The 21,253-nt window shown below is 36.9% G+C and overlaps 2 protein-coding genes across 7 annotated transcripts; one reads left to right on the forward strand and one right to left on the reverse strand.

Moving 5' to 3' along the window:
• Positions 1-923: 923 nt before the first annotated feature.
• Positions 924-3,693, forward strand: LOC144470679 (cyclin-dependent kinase 2). Its single transcript, XM_078182113.1, has 5 exons — positions 924-1,251; positions 2,625-2,820; positions 2,913-3,185; positions 3,269-3,472; positions 3,563-3,693. Exons 1-5 carry the CDS (start codon positions 1,136-1,138, stop codon positions 3,671-3,673), a joined length of 900 nt encoding a protein of 299 aa, XP_078038239.1. The 5' UTR covers positions 924-1,135; the 3' UTR covers positions 3,674-3,693.
• A 572-nt stretch (positions 3,694-4,265) lies between these two features.
• On the reverse strand, positions 4,266-20,160 carry Tau (microtubule-associated protein tau). 6 transcript variants are annotated; one of them, XR_013494174.1, is made up of 10 exons: positions 20,083-20,160; positions 16,429-19,075; positions 15,883-15,929; positions 15,440-15,614; positions 14,730-14,938; positions 13,879-14,064; positions 12,430-12,474; positions 11,296-11,457; positions 5,732-9,452; positions 5,561-5,644 (listed from the first exon to the last, which is right to left on the reverse strand). XR_013494174.1 is itself a non-coding variant. In XM_078182109.1 (9 exons), exons 1-9 carry the CDS (start codon positions 20,143-20,145, stop codon positions 4,516-4,518), a joined length of 4,026 nt encoding a protein of 1,341 aa, XP_078038235.1. In that variant the 5' UTR covers positions 20,146-20,160; the 3' UTR covers positions 4,266-4,515. The 6 variants fall into 6 exon arrangements, 5 of the variants coding, with proteins under 5 accessions (XP_078038235.1, XP_078038234.1, XP_078038236.1 ...); XM_078182109.1 differs by lacking the exons at positions 5,561-5,644; positions 5,732-9,452 and adding an exon at positions 4,266-5,010 and having other exon boundaries at positions 14,730-14,935; XM_078182108.1 differs by lacking the exons at positions 5,561-5,644; positions 5,732-9,452 and adding an exon at positions 4,266-5,010.
• Between the last annotated feature and the right edge of the window lie 1,093 nt (positions 20,161-21,253).

Genomic DNA, 21,253 nt, shown 5'->3' on the forward strand with positions numbered 1-21,253 from the left:
CAAGATTCACTGTGAGTCAGGTGCGCAATAAAATGGTGGGGATAGGCGCGCCAGCTAAGGGAAGCAGAAAAAAGTGCAGGACTAAGTACATTAACATATTCTGTGGTGGCGTGCTAGGAATCTTAATTATTGTGCTGGTGTATTAGAATAATTATTCTTTGATATTCTATTGTACAACATTGTTATGTTGAATTTTATTAATATCATACATTATACTTTGACATTTATTTTTTTTATTTTCATCAATTTTTCGAACGCAGGTGGCGCCGTCTACTAATTCGAATTCGCGAACTAATCTTCCTTATCCAATTTCAATTCCATAAACTTTGTAGCGTCGCGATATTGTTCCTCAAGTTTTTGTATTTATATGAGGATATTTTCCAATGGAAAATGAATCATTTGAAAGTATAAATGTTTAACAATTTAAAGATATTTGGTAATATGGTTCCGATTAAATCCAAGCATTTTGCGCATGAATTTTCTGAGTCGAAATCATGAGTTACGCGCGCTACTTTGAATCTTTTTCTTTTAAATAACTCATCTTCAGCATAGTTTTATATTAATTATAACACAAACTATAATAATAGTTATAATTAGTTATTAATACACGGGGGATATTTATACAAAAGGAAATATTGTCTATATTAATTGCAAATCGTAATATGCTTCGTTAATAAGTAATGATAAATATTTTTAGTTTCTTTTAATTTGTTCACTAATTATATGTTTCGCATACTACATTTTTTTGCAGAAACGCGTAAAACCCGCAATAGTATAAGTTAATGAATTTATTTACTTATTAATTTATTTGCTTATCGTTTACCCCGAATATATTCAATTCTCGAACATTTTTCCGAATACGCTCGATTTTATCGATCTCTTCAATCGAGATTCTAAAATCTCTTCAACAAAAATGGCGGCAACGTAGCACGCATGTCAAGTGACTTTGCGGTGTTGATAAACAAAGAATTTTCATTGAACAACACCATACGAAAGTGTTACGAAAATTACGCACATCGTTCGTTAATGTTCTACAAATATATAATTTCGAATAATATCAGAACAGTGATAAAAACTGGCAACTAAAACGGAGTGTCAGAAGAGCGCCGACAACGTCGAACGTGGCGTTGAGGTTATGGACGACTTCGTTAAGATCGAAAAAATAGGGGAAGGTACCTATGGGGTGGTTTATAAAGCGAAAGATAAGTTGACCGGGAAGCTGGTGGCGCTTAAGAAAATTCGTCTCGAGACGTATGTAACTTAACAGTATTTATTTACAAATATCTTCTATATCTTTTCTACGAGTAACTTTTCCGTGTTCGGAGAAGTTTTATAATTCTGTATTAACTACAAAATGAACATCTAATACTTTATGGTCGATAACTTAAAGCTACGTCAGTTTTGTTGCGAAGCCTATAGTATATTTTATAAATATATAAAAATATTACTTACGATATTTCACAAAAACTATTCTGCATTGCCTTAATAATATCCTTTTTACATTTATCTAACATTCAATTATAGAACTAGTTTCCTAGACATTTTTTTATTGTTTATACGTTGTACAACAATTTCTTGTTAATCGATTAAAGAAATTTTGTAATAGAACACTTCTATAAGCATGGACATCTCATACTTATCGGAGGTAATTAATACTTTTAGATTTTAATTTCTTATAAATTTGTATCCCCTTTTTTGCATTTGCAAGGATGTTATTATTTTGAAAATATCTTTATATTTTGCCGAATCAAATATTTGTTCATTTTGTAAATTAGAGAATAATTATTTTTGTTGAATTATCGTTACCGCTCCCTTTATAATACGAATAACATTGAAAAGGAAATAAATTAATTGTATCGGCTAAGCTTTTGCTTACACGCATTGCTAACATATCCGCTAATTCGCACATTGGGATCAGCTGAATCTGCAGGGGCCACGTTACACTAAATTTTCGTAGCACCACATTATTCAGCTTGTTCCATTGTGCTATGCTCGCCTGGTTTTTTAGTTTTACAGCTTTCAATTAATTCAGTGCAACTATTAATGCTATCAGTGGATTTTCCTGGATAAGTTTGTCTCATATTATTTGTTTGAATAAATGTAAAGTATGATTATTAAATGACCGTTTATAGTTTGTGTTCTATAGAAATTACTTAATTACTTACGTTTTACTCATGTAATACAATAAATCTCAATGTAAATTATGTATTCGGTCATCCCAGAAATGTTAATTTTTATTTTTATTTCTGTTTAATTTTCCTATTCCTTTTTATGAAAAATAAGTTTACTGGATTATTATGAATAAAGTTTAGAGTACATATAATTTTATATAAAAATTAATTAGTAGCAACCATGCTTGTAGGTTGAGACAATTACAAAAATAATTTCTTTTAGTTTATATTTAAATTTCTTGGTATTTGAAAGATTATTCATTTAAAAAGAAGGGAAGCATTAATTCTGGGGTGACCTAGTTCTGATTTAAATGTACTATTTAAACCTGCCCTAAACTTTCTATGTGTATTTTAATTTAAATTTAATTGTATAATTTTTGGTAACAAAACATAATAATGTATATTACAAATATCTTATTTCACCGTTTAATATTAATATATAATTTCTATCAGGGAGAGTGAAGGTGTTCCATCTACTGCTATTCGAGAAATATCATTGTTAAGGAAACTTACTCATCCAAATATTGTACGGTTGTTTGACGTGGTAGACGGTGATAAACATCTTTATCTTGTTTTCGAATTCTTGCAACAAGACTTAAAAAAATTACTAGACTCTGTTAAAGGTGGATTAGATCAGGCTCTTGTAAAGGTATTGCTCTAAAAAACAAAAAAAACAAGTAATCAAAATCGAAAGTAGAGGTGCATGCATTCTTCAAAGACAAGTGTCTATTATTTTTGCAGAGTTATCTGTTTCAATTATTGAACGGAATTTCGTTCTGCCATCTTCATTGCATCTTACACAGAGATCTAAAACCGCAGAATCTGTTGATAGATCGGGAGGGCTACATAAAATTGGCAGATTTTGGATTAGCAAGGACTTTCGGTGTTCCCGTACGAACGTACACACACGAGATAATAACCCTGTGGTACAGAGCACCGGAGATACTTTTAGGAACCAAATTGTATTCAAATGCTGTGGACGTTTGGAGCCTCGGCTGTATATTCGCAGAAATGGTATCGTGATTTTGTAGCACAAAATAATATCAGATTCAATTAATAATATTAAGTTTTCAAATATACTTGTGTCAATCCCATAGGCAACCAGGAGAGCATTGTTTCCAGGCGACTCGGAGATAGATCAGCTTTTTAGAATATTTCGTACGTTAGGTACACCCGACGAAAGTATTTGGCCCGGAGTCTCGCAGCTACCTGATTATACTTCAATGTTTCCAAGATGGGAACCGAAATGTTTAGACGAAGTTGTACCTTCCTTCGAATCCGATGCCAAAGATTTGCTTTTGGTGAGAATTATATTTTTTACAGTAAATCGATATCCTATATTTAATACATTATTTTCTACAGCAATCTTAACTTTTTTCTTTTTGTAATAGAAACTCTTGATTTACGACCCGAATCAGAGGATAGCAGCAAAAAAAGGATTAAGTCATCCTTACTTTACCGGAGTCACATTAGTTCCACCGCCGCTGCCAAAGAAAAACTAATCTAGACATACTATTATTATTACTGTATTTTGTAAAACTTATTTTTTTCTTTAAATAATAACAAAAAGCTGCCAATAATATAATTGTTCAAATCAAGTATTTTTAGAGTCAAGTATTTTGTAAAACCATATTGTTAGAACATACTCTGAATTCATTCCGAAAATGTTTATACAACGAAGACATTGTTTCTGTACATTAAACATCACACACATATATATTTATATTACATTACGTTGTTTTTAGAATCTTCTTTGTATTTAAGAATTATCATCACCCTTTTATTTTTTATTAACAAGTAATTTGTATCTCTTAATTTTATTATTTTGTAAAAATATATTTATGTTTGCTTCTGAAGGTTCGAATGAAAAAATTCTTTGAACATTGTTTTCTATTGAAATCAATACATCTGTATTCTGTATAATTATGTACATTAAAATGTTACTAATGCATAGAAATATATTTCATCGTATTGTGTGCATAGGTGAGTGAAAGAATAATTACATCTGTGCTATATAGCGCATTCAAATTTACTATTTCATAGAAATTATTCAATAAATACTAAGAATTTGATCGATAACGAATCGTTCGATGATTTTAATATTCATGCCTGTCCTTGCATTAAAAGGTTTATCAACATTTTAATTAACAATGTTGATACTATCAGATTTAAAATAAAAGGGAATGTTATTTGTTTCAAAACCTCTTCGTTACCGTATCATTATTCATTTGTTCATTTTATCAAATAGCAATTTCATGTAATTATTATTTCAGACCTTGGTAAAATCTGATTTGCAAATGTTAAATAATTCATCGACAAAAGCTCGTACCAGTGCGAAAATGATTTAGTGCGCGACGCTGCTTAATTGCGCGGGAGGCTCTATTAATTTCGGCAAACTGATTTTAGAATGTGTTTCGGTGATCGGCGTGGTTTCCGGTGGCGTCGGCGACGGCACTATTTTCGGGAGCCGTATATTTTTTGGGGACACTCTTCTCGGTGTACGAGGAGACGATTTGTCGGGGCTTTTTAAACGCGGACTGTTAGGGTATTCCGGCGTAGTAGGAGATTTTAGGATCTTCTCTTCGGCAACGGTTTTAGCGTTCATCAAATTAACATTTTTCTTTGCTTCACCCGCCGGCTTAGCCGTCTCTTTAGACGACAAACTCTTTTTGGATTCGGTGGCTTCTTTGGCAAAGCTGCTTCTGACCGCTTTCGGCGTTACCACGGAAGTTGGCGATGGTAGTTTTCGCATTTTTGTCGGGGTGGTAGGCGGTGGTTGCGGTAAATTTTCCTTCAGTAATTCTGTAGAAAAGGTATTGACCTCTTCGACGGTTTCAAGCTGAAAAATACGGTTTTGCAGTTAGACTGGTATGTTTCATAATACACATTGATAATTGCAATATATTATATTTTATTAAAATATGGAAGTCAGATTCTAAAACAAAGATTAAATCGATATTTAAAATTCAAAAATGGTAAAAAATAAAATGAAACAGTAGAAAATGAAAATAGAGATTAAAATGTGAATTCCAAATGTAAATCGCAGAAAATATGAGATTTAAATATGTTTTTTAATTCTATATTTAATCGTATAAAATAACATTTGATTGCAACGGTAAAAAAAGAAAATTTAAATCAAATTTGATTTTTAATCACCGCTAGTTATGATATTATTGCTACTGTTAAATATTGAATAAATCACTGTTTATGCATATCGAAAAATTCTTAAAAACGATAAAAGATATTAATGACATCGTTGATTTTTCATTTAGAGATTGCAAAAGTTTGTGCAGACTAACCTTGGTATACAGTGACGGTGAAAAGTAGCGATCATTCTGTGTCCACCGAGTGTAGCACGTGAAGGTGATGTACACTCTGTGCGTATTAATTAACGCAACTATAGTGAACGTACTAAATGTAATTAGTACAGTTTCAAAGCTAACGTTTAAGACGCGTGCTGCGAGAATTATCTACTGGTACAGAAAATTGTGCGTCAGAATGGCGTTAATTGACCGTAACTTGGAACAAATATTTGTAGATTATTTATACAAGAATCTCACATTATCTCTTGGTCATCGTACCCAAATTTAGGTTACAAATCAATTTTATCCTAAAAGTTACCAAATCATTTTCCGTTCTTTATTTCGAAACTACCCGATAGGATGAATGTTGTACAAGCGTGTGCCGTGAAGTGATTACTCATAGTAGTTGCAACAATTCAATATTATTTAATTTGTTGCCGGAATCGAGTCATCAGTTGAATTCGATAAACATGTGTTACATATTTTCCTAGAATGTATGCATAATACATATCCATTGTTTAATAGCGATGTCGATTGAGATTTTTCCGAAACGTTCACTTAATCGATGTTGTTTAAATATTTATTTGTATTTTCCCCATTCGTTCGCAATTGTCTTATGCTATCCATCTGATTGCACCGTATGACCGAGTTCAACTTTCAAATATAACTCACGCATCGCGAAATAGAAAATCTGAAATGAATAGAATGTTATGGCTTGAAATGTTCTTCGATTGTACTGCAAGCAAATCATGTTTTTATGTTATAGCGTTGAAAAAGAATATAGAATGTTCGAACAGACAGTTACATGTGTTTCAACTTTCTTTAATAAAGGTTGTACTTAAAGGAGAGTTCAGTTATCATTAGAATCGATTATATTATATCGTACTTGTCGTTAGGTGATTATACCCTTACCGTTAACTCTCAGAGTATCGAAATCAATATAATATAATTAATATAATAATGTAGCGACAATGATGAATATTACTGGACCGACCAATCAATTTGTCTTTCATCCTTTACCAATGTAATGTTTGCCACGAAGCATGCAACAGCGTGTAGAATTGACATAACCCAACGAACAAAGAAATGAATTCAATTTCGGCGTTTGATAGTCTGAGAATTAAAGCAAGTCGATTTAACGGGTATGATGATTAACAAGGAATGTGAGAATTATTCAAGCGTATTATATCATGTACGGAGCGTACACAAGAACGGCGTTTGTTGTTGTTTTTTTACCGATGAAAACGTATCGTTAAGATAAAACATGGTTTTATTGGAAACTTCATCTCGAATATACAATCATTTATCGTTACTATGGATGTCTTTTTATTTACTATACACTTTAAACTTAATTGTACAGTTCGCTCTATCAACGTATACTCCGCACATGCTTTTGATTAATAGTGATGCACAATATAGTAATTCATTTTCTTCCGCTTCGAATGACAACGCGCGCGCGCGCTTTAACGATCCCCGTCGTTTTCTCGACGGAACAAAAAGCTCTGTCCGTCGTTCGGAAATTCGTTAATCGATATTATTTATATGCTCGTTCGTGCGACTAACGTGTCGGAATATACTTAATAATTAGCACGGGGCAAGAGCAAAAACTTGCACAATTATAGCCGAAAAAGATCTTATGCATCACCACGTTACAATGTGTCCCTCTATAACTCAACTATTCTAAATACGAAGTATCTGGCTTTAACCCGGAAGTAGGCGAGTACGATGTAAAGTGATCACATTGTACATATAGCGGTTCACATTTTGTTTCAGTGAGTCTCTAAACGTTACGAACATAACACCGATAATTAATTCACCGGTTGGCGGTACGAATTGTATTCAACTTCTCAACCACTCATTCAACGACATCCTTTCCAATGAATTTGGAACATTTTTTTCATACAATTCCGCGAACAAGGTACAGCAAATACATGAAATTTGTCCATAGGAAAGTGGGAGCGTCGAAACTGAATTATGTATGTACCGCTGCTTTAAAAATCAATATTTCATGTATTTGCTATAATATGTTGCAGCAGCTGCAACTTTTACCCGCACTCGTTACTCTGCACGTTCGATTCGAACCTCGCAAAGTTCGTTATTCAGACAATAAATTATTATATCTCTTAAACGTTTATATGTCCAATGTCGTGCTTGTGTTACTTTGTCCCTTTGCTTCTTGGTATACGATGTATAGTACCGCTTGAAACTGTTCGAGACGTTCGCGAAACCATTTTGCCATTTTTTCAGAGCTAATCGGGATATCCGGGAATCTCCTTTATCGATATTTATGTCAGGTTATGTTCGATTATGTCAGTCGACGATATTTATGTCGAAAGTAACGTCTCGATACCCCCCTCCAACAGTTCTTTCAATTTGTCTTTCGTTACCGCATAATATCCCCGATCCAGTTATCACAAACGATACTAAACATCATCGTAGAAACAGAGCGAACGTTTCCATGTGCAGGCTAACAACGTGCGCGAACGTGTCGCAGTAAAGCTGAATTGATTTCACGGCGTGGATCTACAGTGGCGCGGTGTTTTTTATCGTTTCCTCGAAACAATTCGTTAATCAGCATCAAATTCTCGCGTTTATCGTTACAGCACACACAAAGCTTTTTTATCCTTTGTCTATGGGGCTACCCTGTCGGTTTTAACAAAAATACACCTACCCACGGGCTATGAGTCACATCACTAATCGATTTGAACATTGAGTCTGTTTGCTACGGCGATTCCGTACGTTGTGTATGGTGTGTACACGTGTTCGTCTCTCAGAGAAATTGATCTCGCGTTCCGGATCATCGTCCATGGGAAATGAGAATTCGCATATTTTTCTAATCTAAGTGTTATCACGTGGCCGCGTTTCCTTTTCAGATCGGAAAAATGTGATCGATGGAAACTAATGGTAAATGCAAGGACACCGGGACATCTTATTGCGTTGCATGTAAGCAAGGAAAGCGTCGTACTCTCCCGCAGCTTTCGTTTAATAAAAACGCTTTCCCGTCCTCTGGCGCGCTATGTAATAGGTTTTGTAACAAAGTGAATAGCTTTATAAAAAATCCACGGAACCGCGCGCAAGATCAACGCGATCCGTCCACGCGAGCGACGGAACATCGCTGAATTCTATACAATGAGATGAATTGTAACCGTCCCCCCTGTTCGTACGGCGAGTCCTCATTTTCGCGATCTGAAAAAGTATCGCAAACTCTGTCCCCCCCCCCCCCTCTCTCTCTTGTTCCAACAGTTTCCCCTCGGTGTATCCGAATTCTGTGTTATCGTTCCTCCTAGCGTTCGGTTCGTCCCACACCGAACCAACCAATGTGATCGTGAACTAACGATGCTGTGTTAACGAGTACATTTGTGGATAAATGCGTGTCGATAGGACGAAAAAATCTGATTCGTCGTTACGTAGACGGTGTTGCTGTATCACGCTCTCGAGTCACGCACAACGTTATCGATCGGAAGGGCACGCACGTACGAGGAAGAAGAAGAAGAAGACTCCTGGGCCGCCCTTCAACAGCGCTCTCGTTTTTTTTCTTCTTTAAAATCACAACATTCGTCTCGTGTAGAAAAGTTCGTTACTCCTGTTCTCTTTTTTGTATATGTTTTCTTTTTTTGGCTATGGCACGGAAAAATTGCTGCAGTCGTGTGGTAGATTCATTGAAAGAACAGCGACGACGTTTAAAGATCGCGGCGGGCGCGGTTATACGTTTGAAATTGAATCCCGATCGCTTTTGTGTTCGTCCTCATACGTTGTTGTTTCGTTCCTCGAACACGGGCGTCGACGCCGCGGCCCTTTTTTCCGATCTGACCGTCGGGGTAGAAAAATATCGGGTGGATTAATTAGACGCGAACGACACGAGAAGCGATTTTGTTAGCCGGTCGAGAGCTTTCGTGATCTAGCATTCTTGGTTCAGGTTCTCATCCGATGCGGGCAGATCGTTCTTGATGTCGGCGATCGTGCCGGGGGGCACCGGGCTCTGCGGGCATAACACAGTTATCTGGATTAGGCTGGGGGGGGCCCCGCACAAGCTCGTGTTAGTTTCGATCACGGTTTAACCCTTTGAAGCATCCAAGTTTTCTGTTGCCGGGTGTATACGGTAGCACTCTTTGTCGATGTCGGTGTATTTTGATGGATATCTCGTTCGCATGTCAATTTAATGCGTTCGAGAAATATACAGGGTGGGTCGGCTTCGACGTAAAGATGGCACATCTTGTAGATTTTGAGTAATTAGTAATGAGTAATAGATCTTAAAGAAGTCTTTTCTAAAACACTTTTAAAGAATTGAATTTTAATATTGTATTATAGAAATATAATAATCAAATTCAGTTACAAAAATTGCAAGGAATAATGTTTGATTTTATTCTCTGTTATATTTTATAAATGATATTAATACGAAATATACAATATCGTATATAAAATAATATTATAATATTACTTTGAGGCCTTAAAAAAAGGCCTCTAGAATCGTTTTTAAATATTTAACTCTACGAAAACAGAAACCCTATTTTAATATTTATTTTCAAAGTATCTATAAAATACCCTAATATTAAAAAATTAACGTAATGTAAAAATAAAGCTACGGAGGTGATATACAAGTAAAATATTACCGCTTCGCAGGCTAAAAATGAGATTTATTAAACATAGGCGCATCTCAAGGTTGTATTACGATGACGCACGCCAAGTCATTACTCAGATATTTTATTTTTTTTATAACCCACCCTGTATTTCCAATACTTCGTGATATCTTTACGCATTAATTTGACATGTTTATAAATATATATATACACAAAAGTATTTCTGTGTTATATATGTATAATTTGCATTACAGTTTGTAGTAATACCGTTTCCACAATTACAATTACATTGTACTATTTAAATACCGCTAAGGTCAATTGATCAGGTCAATTTCGTCTTATTTAGAGAAAAATATAAACAGTTTATTCGTGTTACCGAATTCCTCAAATATTTAACTATTTAAACAATGAGTATATGTACATGTTTCAGTCTTATCTATTCCGACTTTTATAACGGAATACGCATGAAACATTTCACCGTAGAGCACCTTTGTATTGTTGCTGTTTTCGATTATTTAAATCGTAAGTGCGTCTAGATTTTCTCAAAAAATATTAGTTACGTAATAAAATATAAAAGCAATTGAAATGTGTGCCTCAAAGGGTTAAGCAACTAATATGAAGCGTAATATTAAAGCTTTATTGCTTTATTAATTTATATATCTATGTTTGTTTCTTTGCGAATAAGAAAAATGTATAAATTATTAAATTATCTCAATTCATATTCTGTTCTTAGAAAATGCATGTTTTGTAGAAATAACTTTATCGTTTATTTTATATACTAATTAAGAGATGTTAGAGATTGCAAAAAAGCGTACAATGCGTGTCTTGAAGCATTTTCAGCAGAAAATATATACAGTGATAAAAAAACGTATCATAATAGGCAATTTATTTGAACGTAAAAAGATCCGGATTTCAAAGTTTATGCTTTAATTTTTACAACTCGAACGAGATATAAAATTCAGTTTTTATCATTTATTTGCATTAATGTAAAACCTTATAATAATGTCACCTTATTAAGAAAAATCATTGATATTCTATACATACTGCCCATTTTATACGTTCGATAAAAATTTTGTCGAAGTTGGTGCAATTTTAAAGCGTTGAACCATATAAACAAAATTATTGTATATACTTGTATATCTAAACAATGAGTGTGATTGATTTTAATGTTCCTTTAACAAGCGATTCGAATCGAAATATTTCGATGGTAGTTGTATAGGTTAGATTTTTATAGAAAAATCATACCTGCGATCCACTGGCGCACTGACTTTCCACGTTCGAGCCAGTTTGCCGAAGATAGTCCCTGTCGTTGAATATCTTTTTGTCGCCGCCGCCCGGTCGGTGCTTCACATTGTCCAGTGATCCGATTTTGCTCTCGGCTTTGATATCGACCTTCACCGTTTGAATCTGGAAACAGTAACGAGCCGCCATTTAATTTCTCGCTCTCGGCTGTAAACCGAAGTCGATGATCGACTACTGAAAACAAAGTTTGCGATCAAGTGAACTAACTATTTAGCAATTCTATTTAGGAGAGAAAATGTTGAATAGAAAGTTCGTCGATAAGAAAAAAGAAAAAACGTCTCAATTGTCCGTCAGCTGATTTCTCCGGCCTTCGTACGTGCTTTCTAAACTAAAATTCGCGTTTAGCATACAGCCGATATTTCCTGCTCGAAACAAATATGTACACTAAAAGGTAGTTACATGCAAAAGCATGCTTCTACTTCTCCGTACCCCCATATACTTACTCCAGATCGAATTTAATTAATATCGTGAACGTACGTGTTCGATTTTCTGATTTGACAAGGAAAATTTTTTTTTGACAATGTTGCAATCGAGCAAAAAATCTGAGAAAAATCGAGTACACGGACCGTGATGGTATCTTGTTAGGGAATTAATATAAAAATATCTGATGTGTTAGTTTTCGAGAGATCTTCAATTTTCCGATTATTTTTTGGTTTTTCATTTTTGATAATCGCAGCTTGCAACTGAAAAATCGGAAAAAATTCTGTAACACGCGGCTCGATGTCCGAAATAAGCAATATTTTTTTCAAAATTTTAGAAAGCCGCTAAAGGGGGAAAATTCCGGAAAACTGCGAAATCTAATTTACCCTGTGACTAACCTCACAAGGACAAGTTACAGGCTGAAAATTTTGCACGGACGAGTTTTTATTGGTCAGCTATCGAACGGAATATGATTTGTTGAAAAACCTCTGAGGGCAGTTTTGACCATTTTATTTGGCTACGCCCTTTTCGAATTCGTGATTTGTCTTCCGTTATGAGTACCGGTACCAGATGACGTCGAGCGACCAATTATGCGTGTGTTTCAGGAGGAGAAAGCTAGGTCTGTGTTTTCATGATTATTGCTTGTGGCATACTTACGTCGTTGGTTGCGTCCTGTGGCGTCTTAGGTGGCGTAGCCGATGACTGAACACCAACAAACAATAATGACTTGTTAATAATGATGGGCGACAACGCATGCATACGAGGGGTTCAACCTTTGCTAAACGGCGGGACGATGCTGTTCTCTCACTGATTAAGAAGTCCATACATCGCCGTTCGGAAGGGTTATGTCATTACAGCGATTACAGTTTCCGCTCGCATTAAGAGAAATGAATTGTCAGGTTATGTAATAACCTCATTGCGAAACGAGTTTGGTAAAAGAAACGAATAGATTTCCATTAGATCCGTGACAGCGTTAGCACAGACACTATGCATCATTTCTCTTTATGTACGAATTCTTGTTTCCCGTGAACTTCGAAGATACTGATCGATAGAACTTTAGGACATGGGAGCCTACATTAACATTCTACATGCAATAATGCAATTAACTCCGTAGATATACTCGTTTTCTAGTTTACCAAACTTTCGAACATTCTCGTGTGGCGTGTGAACGTAGGCGACGAGCACTAATTTATTCTACAACGAATATGTGTGTTTAAAAAACGTAAGGCAAGCATCTCATTAATGGAAACGATTTATCGCCACAACAACAAACAGTATGGATGGTAAGGTAACCTTCAAGCGAAAAATATGGCAACCATAGGATAAGAAACGTTAATCGTTTAAAAAAGCACATTTAAATAGTATGAGAAAAATGTAAATGTTTTTTTCGATGTTCTATACGTGAGCGTGGAATCGAAAATGCTCGTGAAATTGACTTCGATTAACCTCGAAAAATGAATTTATGACAAAACACATTTTATAGGTAACGAAAATGTTCAAGCGGCATGTTTGAATGCAAATATTAATGATTCGTGCATTACTTTTAATATTAATAATAATTTCGTACTGTAAATACAATAAGCATATATTTCTAGAAATGATTTAACATGAATGCATGGTATATTTCCTATAACCTACATAAAGCTAACCTACATACAAGCTAAAACAACACGTTTCTCCATTTATATAAATAACATATCACACTATAACGCAAATATTATATTTTTCTATCGTACAGTTTTATTCCAAGTGATCCAAGATAATTTGCTATTTGAACATTTTCGATACATATAAAAATACGATCTTTAACTGACAACAATTCAATAATTGCAATTTTTAACATTACTCGTAATATTTTATAATTTATAAAGTACATTTTTTACATTATGGTTCTCTAACGTAGAACATTAATAAACTAATACAAACTATTTTTATGCAAAATTTGGTATCAACATCGGAACACCGTTAATGTTTTAAAGAAACTCTCAAAGTAAATTTTAAGCATTCATTTTAGAGTAAACTTCGAATACTAACGTTGTCTAAGATTATTTAAGATAACAAATGGATTTAGGGAAACATTTATTTTTTACTATGATAGAATCTTACTTTAATGTTACCACCTCCGGGCGTGTGTTTAGCGTTGTCTTTGGAGCCGACTTTCGGCTTTGCTTTGTCCTTGAAGTCGAGCTTCACGGTTTCTATCTTCTTGTCGCCGCCGCCGGGCTTGTACGTCGCGTTATCCAATGATCCGATTTTCGATTTCGCGTTCCATTGGAGTTTCACTTGAGAGATCTGTATTACAGAAAAAAAATATATATAAATTATGAATAATATGAAAAACTGATTACTATAATAAAGAAAAAAAACCATCTCGTTTACAATCTTAACAATTTACCGACCATTTAGCTCAATGTTAAATTTTCGATATTATTTATTTTATTAATCGCGAAAGATATTTAATATTTAGAAAATAAATTTAGAAAATTTCAAGTTTACTGTATGACAATCACATTTACCACAATAATAGATATAACATTATTGGCTATCGTAACTATATATTATAATTATTATTATTATATAATAAAATATTACACCTCGGTAGGTGTAAAAGTCGATTTATAGGCTTCCGGTCGGTAAAGTGTTAAATATGAGCAGTTTATGGGAAAAAAAGAATTCATTTACTTCACACTGTCTGACCAAACAGTCCACTTATCACTTAAAATTGCGCGCACGTGATCATCGGTCTGTTTATAAATTGTGAATTCATATGTATAACAACGTTAACTTTTATAATATTCATTCGCGATATTTAGGCAATATTTGTTATTATTTTTCAACGCTTTGCAATTGATAAAATATTACTTATATTTATTATATATATTTTATTTTATTATGTATATTTTATTTTATTATATATATATATTATATATATTTTATATTATATATATAAAACGAACCTTCTTATCGCCTCCACTCGGTGTGTATTTCTCGTTTTTCGCGGCGATTTTCGGCTGCGCCTTGCTGAAATCGAGCTTTCGATTTTCGATCTTCACTTTACCGCCGCCGGGCTTGTAGCTTGTGTTCTCCAACGAGCCGATCTTCGATCGTACCGTTTTCAAATTCGGCGATGGTGCTGCGCCCACTTGAACTTTATTCATGGGAACTTCTATGCAATACGCCATATGTTAGAAATGCACGTACGTGAAACATTGTTACGTATTATTTTACATTAACATTATTACTATTATTATTTTACATTAATATTATTATTATTATGTATTATTTTACATTAATATTATTATTATTATTATGATTTGCACATAGAATAAAAGATTCAATTGCTAAGCAAGAATTCAATAGTTTCATTTAATTATACTGATAGCAAATGGTATGAAAGTAGTACAAGCATATGCTATATCCGACATCACAGAAGACTGCTTTATCAAATATCGTACTTTTCTATTCTATTCTATTCGTATCGTTTTGACACAGTTCTTTAAAAGTTTTATAATAGCATAAAAATGTCATTGCTATAAAATTACCATTATTTTTATACCAATTCGATATAAAATTAAATACTTTCGTAATGTAAAATTAAATTCTTTCGTACTACTAAAATGTTAATTTTAATAACTGTAAAAACTAGAGAATATATATTGTTACTCACTTTTCTTTTCCAGACCAGCTGTCGATGACGGAGTTTCCGGAGTCCTTGGTAACGATTTAATTGATTTATTCGGTGACTTTACGGGCGACCCAGCCGTTGATCTCTTGTCCGCGTCCTTAATTTTCGAGGGTGACTTTTTCGTTGGCGAATCCTCGACTCCATTCGTCGCCGGGATCTACGAAAATATTCCATTGACAATAACGAAACCATTTGCGGAACAAAATATTGGGTCGGCAATGAAGTGATTGCAGATTTTGTTAATAGATAGTCTTAGCACATTCTTTCGTTTTATCAACGTGTTCAATACTTGTTTATTGGTTTAATGTAACAGAATTCAATATTTTGAATATCTTAATATACTACCTCAGTCTGCCGTAGCCAAAGGGTTAAGCAAAAGAATACTTAATTGCCAACCAAATACAAATCAAATCTGTGATATTTACCGAATTAGACTGCGGTGAATCGTCCATACCATTGCCATTTTCAATACCTGCGAAAAATCGAACAACATTTCAGTTTCCATTCAATTATCCATTTACATGATAAAAATGAAATCGCCCTGTATTTCTGAAGCAAAATCTTACTACTTTCGTCAAAATACTCTGTTCCGATCAAAGAGAGATCTACCAAAAAACATCGCGAAAGAATACTTTTGCAGCAATACTAATTGCAAGCTGCGCTAACTAAACTAATTTTAATTTAAAAATTAAATACCAAAATTAACGCATTCGCATCGGGAAACGAGAATTCTCGTTTTAATTTTAAATTCTATCCCGATTTCTATGAAAATTTCAGGAAAAATAGCTCGATGCAAATGTGTTAATACATCTATGTTAAAATATCTTCGCATTGCTAAAATATCCCGATTTGTCTGAAATTTGTTTTCGTGTCAAATTGGTTTTCGTTTCTACTTGTACTCTTTTCGGTTCAATTATTTTTCCGTATCCAACAAAACATCGTTCTCTTTTGTCATAAATACAAATAGAAACCTGCAGTCTTGCGTTCCAGCGTTTCGTGTAACTTAGCTGGCGTCGGTGCGCGTTGAATTCTCGGTGTAGTTGGTTTCGGCGGTTTCCCGTCTTGATCGGCTAAGGACTCGACAAAGCTGGCACGTTTCTTTTCGCTTCCCGCGGACTTTACGCTACCGAGCGGCGATCTCGGCGAGATTGGCAACTTGGGACTAGCAAGCGTCGGCGATCTCGGCGACAACGATCTTCGCTGGCCGTTGTCGAAACCTTTGACGCTGTCCTCCGGGGTTTTCGGCGGAGATAGCGCCGCCGTTGACGATTTTCCATCGGTCGACGTCGGAGACTTCGGCGAACTTCTCGTTTCTTTCGCCGAGGTAGGCAAGCTAGGACTAGGAGACTTTGCCGAGGTGGGCAAGCTAGGACTAGGAGACTTTGCCGAGGTGGGCAAGCTAGGACTAGGAGACTTTGCCGAGGTAGGCAAACTAGATTCTGGTGTAGGCTCCTGAAGATTTACCAATGAATTTTCGTCAGAAATATTCACCGAATCTTTCACACTTTCCGCTGACTTTGGCGGCTTCTCGACAACAGGCTCGCCGATTGCTTTCGTCTTTTCATCCGAAGAATCCTTGGACACTGTCTCCTCGCGCGGTTGCTCAGGCTTCTCAACCGGCGCTTTAGACTCCATCGTTGTCACGGTATCTTCACACGGCTTATTTACACCCCCGTCCATAATTCTCGAATTTTGCGTATCGTCCTTTAATTCTGCTGCCTTATTCTCGCTCGCTTTCGCGTCAACATTCTCGACGACTTGATTCATTTCGGCCGGCGTAGACGCTCGAGACTTGTCCGGCGTTTTATCCTGCAACTTCGATTTCTCTTCGCTTTGGCTCAAATCGGCCGGCGTGCTCGCGCGCGATTTGTCCGGCGACTTTGAAGGCGTCTTCAAACTCTGCTCGTTCTCGGCCTGATTGCTCGCCAGCGACGTGTTCGACTGCGAATTTTCCGAAGACTTGGACGGCGTCTTTGGTCCAGGCTCGTTTTGATTATCACTGAGTTCAGTCGGCGTGATCGAGCGAGATTTGTCAGGAGATTTGGACGGCGTCTTCAACCCTTGGTCTTTCTGGCTTTGAGTCTCTGGTTTGGCCTCGACCGGCGTACTCGAACGCGACTTGTTCGGAGACGGTACGCTCAACTCCTGTTCATTAGCTTTTGGAGGAGGAGTCATTGGATTGTCATTGGAGGACTCTTTGGCGGATTTGTCGTCCCTAGGTGATGGTGTTGGGGTTGGTGTTGGTGAAGGGGTTGTTCTTTTCTCTCCCGCCGACAGGTTCTCCCTGTCCGCTTTCTCGTTCGCCTTCTCGACCACGTTATGCACCGACTCTTTCAACTTATTCTCCACTTTATCATCACTAGCCTCTGATCCCAATTGATCCACCTTCGCAGAGGTCAAACGGTTCTCCGAGCCAGCGGACTTCACCGTTTTCTCATTTTTGCCATCAGCGATGCTACTCGTATCATCAAACTCCTCATGTTTCCCATCCACTTTACCATTTATCGTCGCAGTTTCCGGCCTCTTCGCCGACCGCACACTGTCCCCGCTATCCGGACGTGGCGACTTCTTGCTGTCCATAACAACATCGTCATCATCGTCGTTTTCCACATTGTCGCGCAGCTTCTCCTTCTCGAGCTGCTGTTGCATCCTCGCGTTATCGACATCGGCCATCCTCTCGACCACGATCCGCGGAAGCGGCGGCTTTCGATCGTCTCTTTGCGGCGACAGGCTCTGATTAGGGATGCTCAGCAACGATTCATTTCGCTGCAGCTGCCTCTGCGCGATTTCTTGCGGTCGGCCGAGAACGTCCGGCGTTCGCGGCGAGTTCTGATGCTCGATGCCTGGGTGTTGGGGTGCTTGTGCGTTCCTGGGGAATGGAGGGCCTTGGAAGTTACCTGGGTGCGGTAATCTAGGTCTTTGTTGCGGCGGGTTCCTGTTGGTTGGGGATGGGGCGAAACGGGGGTTTAGTATGATCGGTGGATTCGGCGGATTTGAAATTTGATGGGGAGGGTGGGGACTCTGCTGAGGCGGAGGTTGACCTTGTTGAGGCGGATGATGACTTTGCTGAGGTGTATAGGGACTCTGCTGAGGGTTTTGTCCTTGTTGAGGCGGATGATGACTTTGTTGAGGTGGGTTTTGCCCTTGCTGCGGCGAATGTTGACCTAGTTGCGGATGTTGACTTTGCTGAGGTGGGTTTTGCCCTTGTTGAGGCGAATGTTGACTTTGCTGCAGCGGATGATGACCTTGTTGAGGCGAATGTTGACCTTGCGGCGGATGATGACCTTGTTGCGGTGGATTTTGCCCCTGCTGAGGCGAATGTTGACCTTGTGGCGGATGCTGCCCTTGCTGCGGCGAATGTTGACCTTGCTGCGGCGGCCTCGGTGACAATTGATTCCCCGGCGGTCTCGGCAGTCCGTACGGCCGGAGCTGTACGAATTGGCCCGAACCGGCTGGTCTGACAGGGGCACGATTGTCGAAACGGATTTGCGGCGGCTGTCCCAGGACCGGCCTCGGTTGTTGTCCTACAGGGCCATTATTTATCGGCTGTCTTGGCGATCCAGGTGGACCTTGCGGTCTCGCCCGAAATCCGGGTGGTAACGTCGCGTTTGGTTTTACCTATGAAAGAACAACTCGTGACAATCTATGTGCCTTGTGCGAGGTTTATGAATCCGAGTTTTAGTCTGGAATTTCGTTATAAAATTGAATCCGAGTTTCAGTCTGGTTTCGGACCCGTTTTTGGACGCGATCAAGGTTTCATCGGATCCTGAACTTCGCGCGAATTTCAAAGACCCAATTTCACCGGTCTGCGCATACAATTTGATGGACCTCTCGGATACGAGTTCCGCTGATGAATTTCGCGGAGAAACGAAAGGAAACGGTCGTGCACCGTAAAGGATGGAACTATTGCCGTAGGTCACGCTACCCTGAAATGATCCCCGATAGCGAGATATATATACGTCGATGGGTGTACCGTAATCATTCGTGGCTCAATCCCATAACGAGTTGAGACGTCGATCGGTGGCAGGTACGGTGTATGGATCTTCGAGACATCACCGGTTTTCATTATCGAGCGATCGATAAACTCAGGGCCAATATCAACCAACGAATTTTCACTTGCTCCCCGGTACTTCGAATTCCCATTATTTTCACGTTGCACCGATCGATCGCTTGCCAATGCCGTACGGCAAATTAGTATCGCAACAATTGGATTGGGGAATAAGTTCGTAGCGCTTTTATATTTTATTTTATTTTACGATTCGTTGCTGTTTTCGACAAAGTGTATAATATTCATTCTACAGAGCTGTTTCTCTACAAAACTGTGTTAATTGTTATAATAATAAATTAATCCATTGTTTACTATTTATTACTTTTTTTTATGAAAGTAATAAACAATTGAATTATTAATAAATTAATAAAGGAATATTTAATAAAGGAATAATATAATTTCTTACTTCATGCATCCCTTGATTTAAATAGATTTCTTTTATAAGGGTACGAATACTTATGGGACCAACTTATGGTCCTCGTTTCACCGATCTTTGAATCCCAATAGCTTCCGATCATGAAAGGATTATCAATGACGATCGAATGGTGTCTAATTTAAAAGCGATCTTTTAGCTTACCATATTCTCTTTGCGGTCCGCAGGTGACTTGGCCGCGTTGCTAGCAGTTTCTTGCGTAGCCATATTTAACTTCGTTCGCACAGAATTAAAGTCTACGTCGATTCGTGACCGTCCTTTCTCATCTGGCTAAAATATTTTCTTCGTACACCTGTTGCGTATCAACGACACAGAATCATTGGAACCACCGTGTAGACGGCGTGTACGATTCTACGCAAGTGTTTTCAGCGTGTACGAAATCAAGTCTACACTGTGATCGATTAATCGAACCGCGTGTTGACAATATACTACGTACCTTCGATTTGTGAATCATACATTTCGTGTTCAGGTGTGAACGACACTCTACGAAGCAGCGTATTTTTATGGTAGAATTTCGATGTTCGACGAATTACGGAAGCACCGTTCGAGATCCTTTTAAAAAGTGTGTACGAAATCAAATTGTTCGAAGAAGTGAATTTTCGTTTTCGTGAATTTCTATCTGTGCAATGAGAAATTAATTATTCATCGCACTACGAGAAAATGTGTTTCGACTTCCACTTTAGAGAAAAAATAATGAAGATGTTCTTTGAACGGTAGAAGCTTGTGTACGATGAAAGTTTAAACAAAACGTGTTTTATGTGTCCAGTATCGTTTTATTGAATATTTGTACATTTTGATAAGAGTATAATAATATTTAATAGTATATTTAATATACCATTTAGTATATTCACTATATAATATACTATTTATTATACTGTTTATTTTATAACTATTATATATTAGTATATAAAAGTATTAACACTTTAACAACCGCTCACACAGCATGTGTGTGATAGCCGGAACAACCGTTACCGACCGCTCACACAACATGTGTGTGATGCTGACGCCGAAGGTTGTTGACCAGTACCACACTCTTTGTGTGATAATTTATGAATGTAAACAAGTGTGGATATTGCTATTGGCTTCATATTTCATTGCCACGTCTTTGATTATAGGTAATTATCGCCTATTTTTAATTTTTGATTAAATTTTGTTGTTTTTTGTTTTATGTTAACTTTTTCGTGAATTTAAAAAAGTTCTTTAAAATTAATTCTTCAAAAATACTGCCGGCCCCTGGCGACGTTTGATCGCGTAGACGTGCGGTTGTTAAAGTGTTAATAGCATATCTTTTATACTTTATATTAGTTATTTTTAT

Source organism: Augochlora pura, chromosome 6 (assembly GCF_028453695.1).
Source record: "Augochlora pura isolate Apur16 chromosome 6, APUR_v2.2.1, whole genome shotgun sequence".
In the NCBI taxonomy this organism is placed as follows: domain Eukaryota; kingdom Metazoa; phylum Arthropoda; class Insecta; order Hymenoptera; family Halictidae; genus Augochlora; species Augochlora pura.

What these genes read in the sequence shown, in the direction of transcription:
- LOC144470679 (XM_078182113.1), top strand. Translation starts at nt 1,136, where the DNA reads ATGGACGACTTCGTTAAGATCGAAAAAATAGGGGAAGGTACCTATGGG. An exon ending in AAGAAAATTCGTCTCGAGAC is followed by an intron (nt 1,252 to 2,624) that starts GTATGTAACTTA and finishes AATTTCTATCAG; the next exon opens with GGAGAGTGAAGGTGTTCCAT. An exon ending in TAGATCAGGCTCTTGTAAAG is followed by an intron (nt 2,821 to 2,912) that starts GTATTGCTCTAA and finishes TTATTTTTGCAG; the next exon opens with AGTTATCTGTTTCAATTATT.
- Tau (XM_078182108.1), bottom strand. Translation starts at nt 20,145, where the DNA reads ATGGCTACGCAAGAAACTGCTAGCAACGCGGCCAAGTCACCTGCGGAC. An exon ending in AGCTGGTCTGGAAAAGAAAA is followed by an intron (nt 14,939 to 15,439) that starts GTGAGTAACAAT and finishes CGTATTGCATAG; the next exon opens with AAGTTCCCATGAATAAAGTT. An exon ending in CCGGAGGTGGTAACATTAAA is followed by an intron (nt 12,475 to 13,878) that starts GTAAGATTCTAT and finishes GTTGGTGTTCAG; the next exon opens with TCATCGGCTACGCCACCTAA.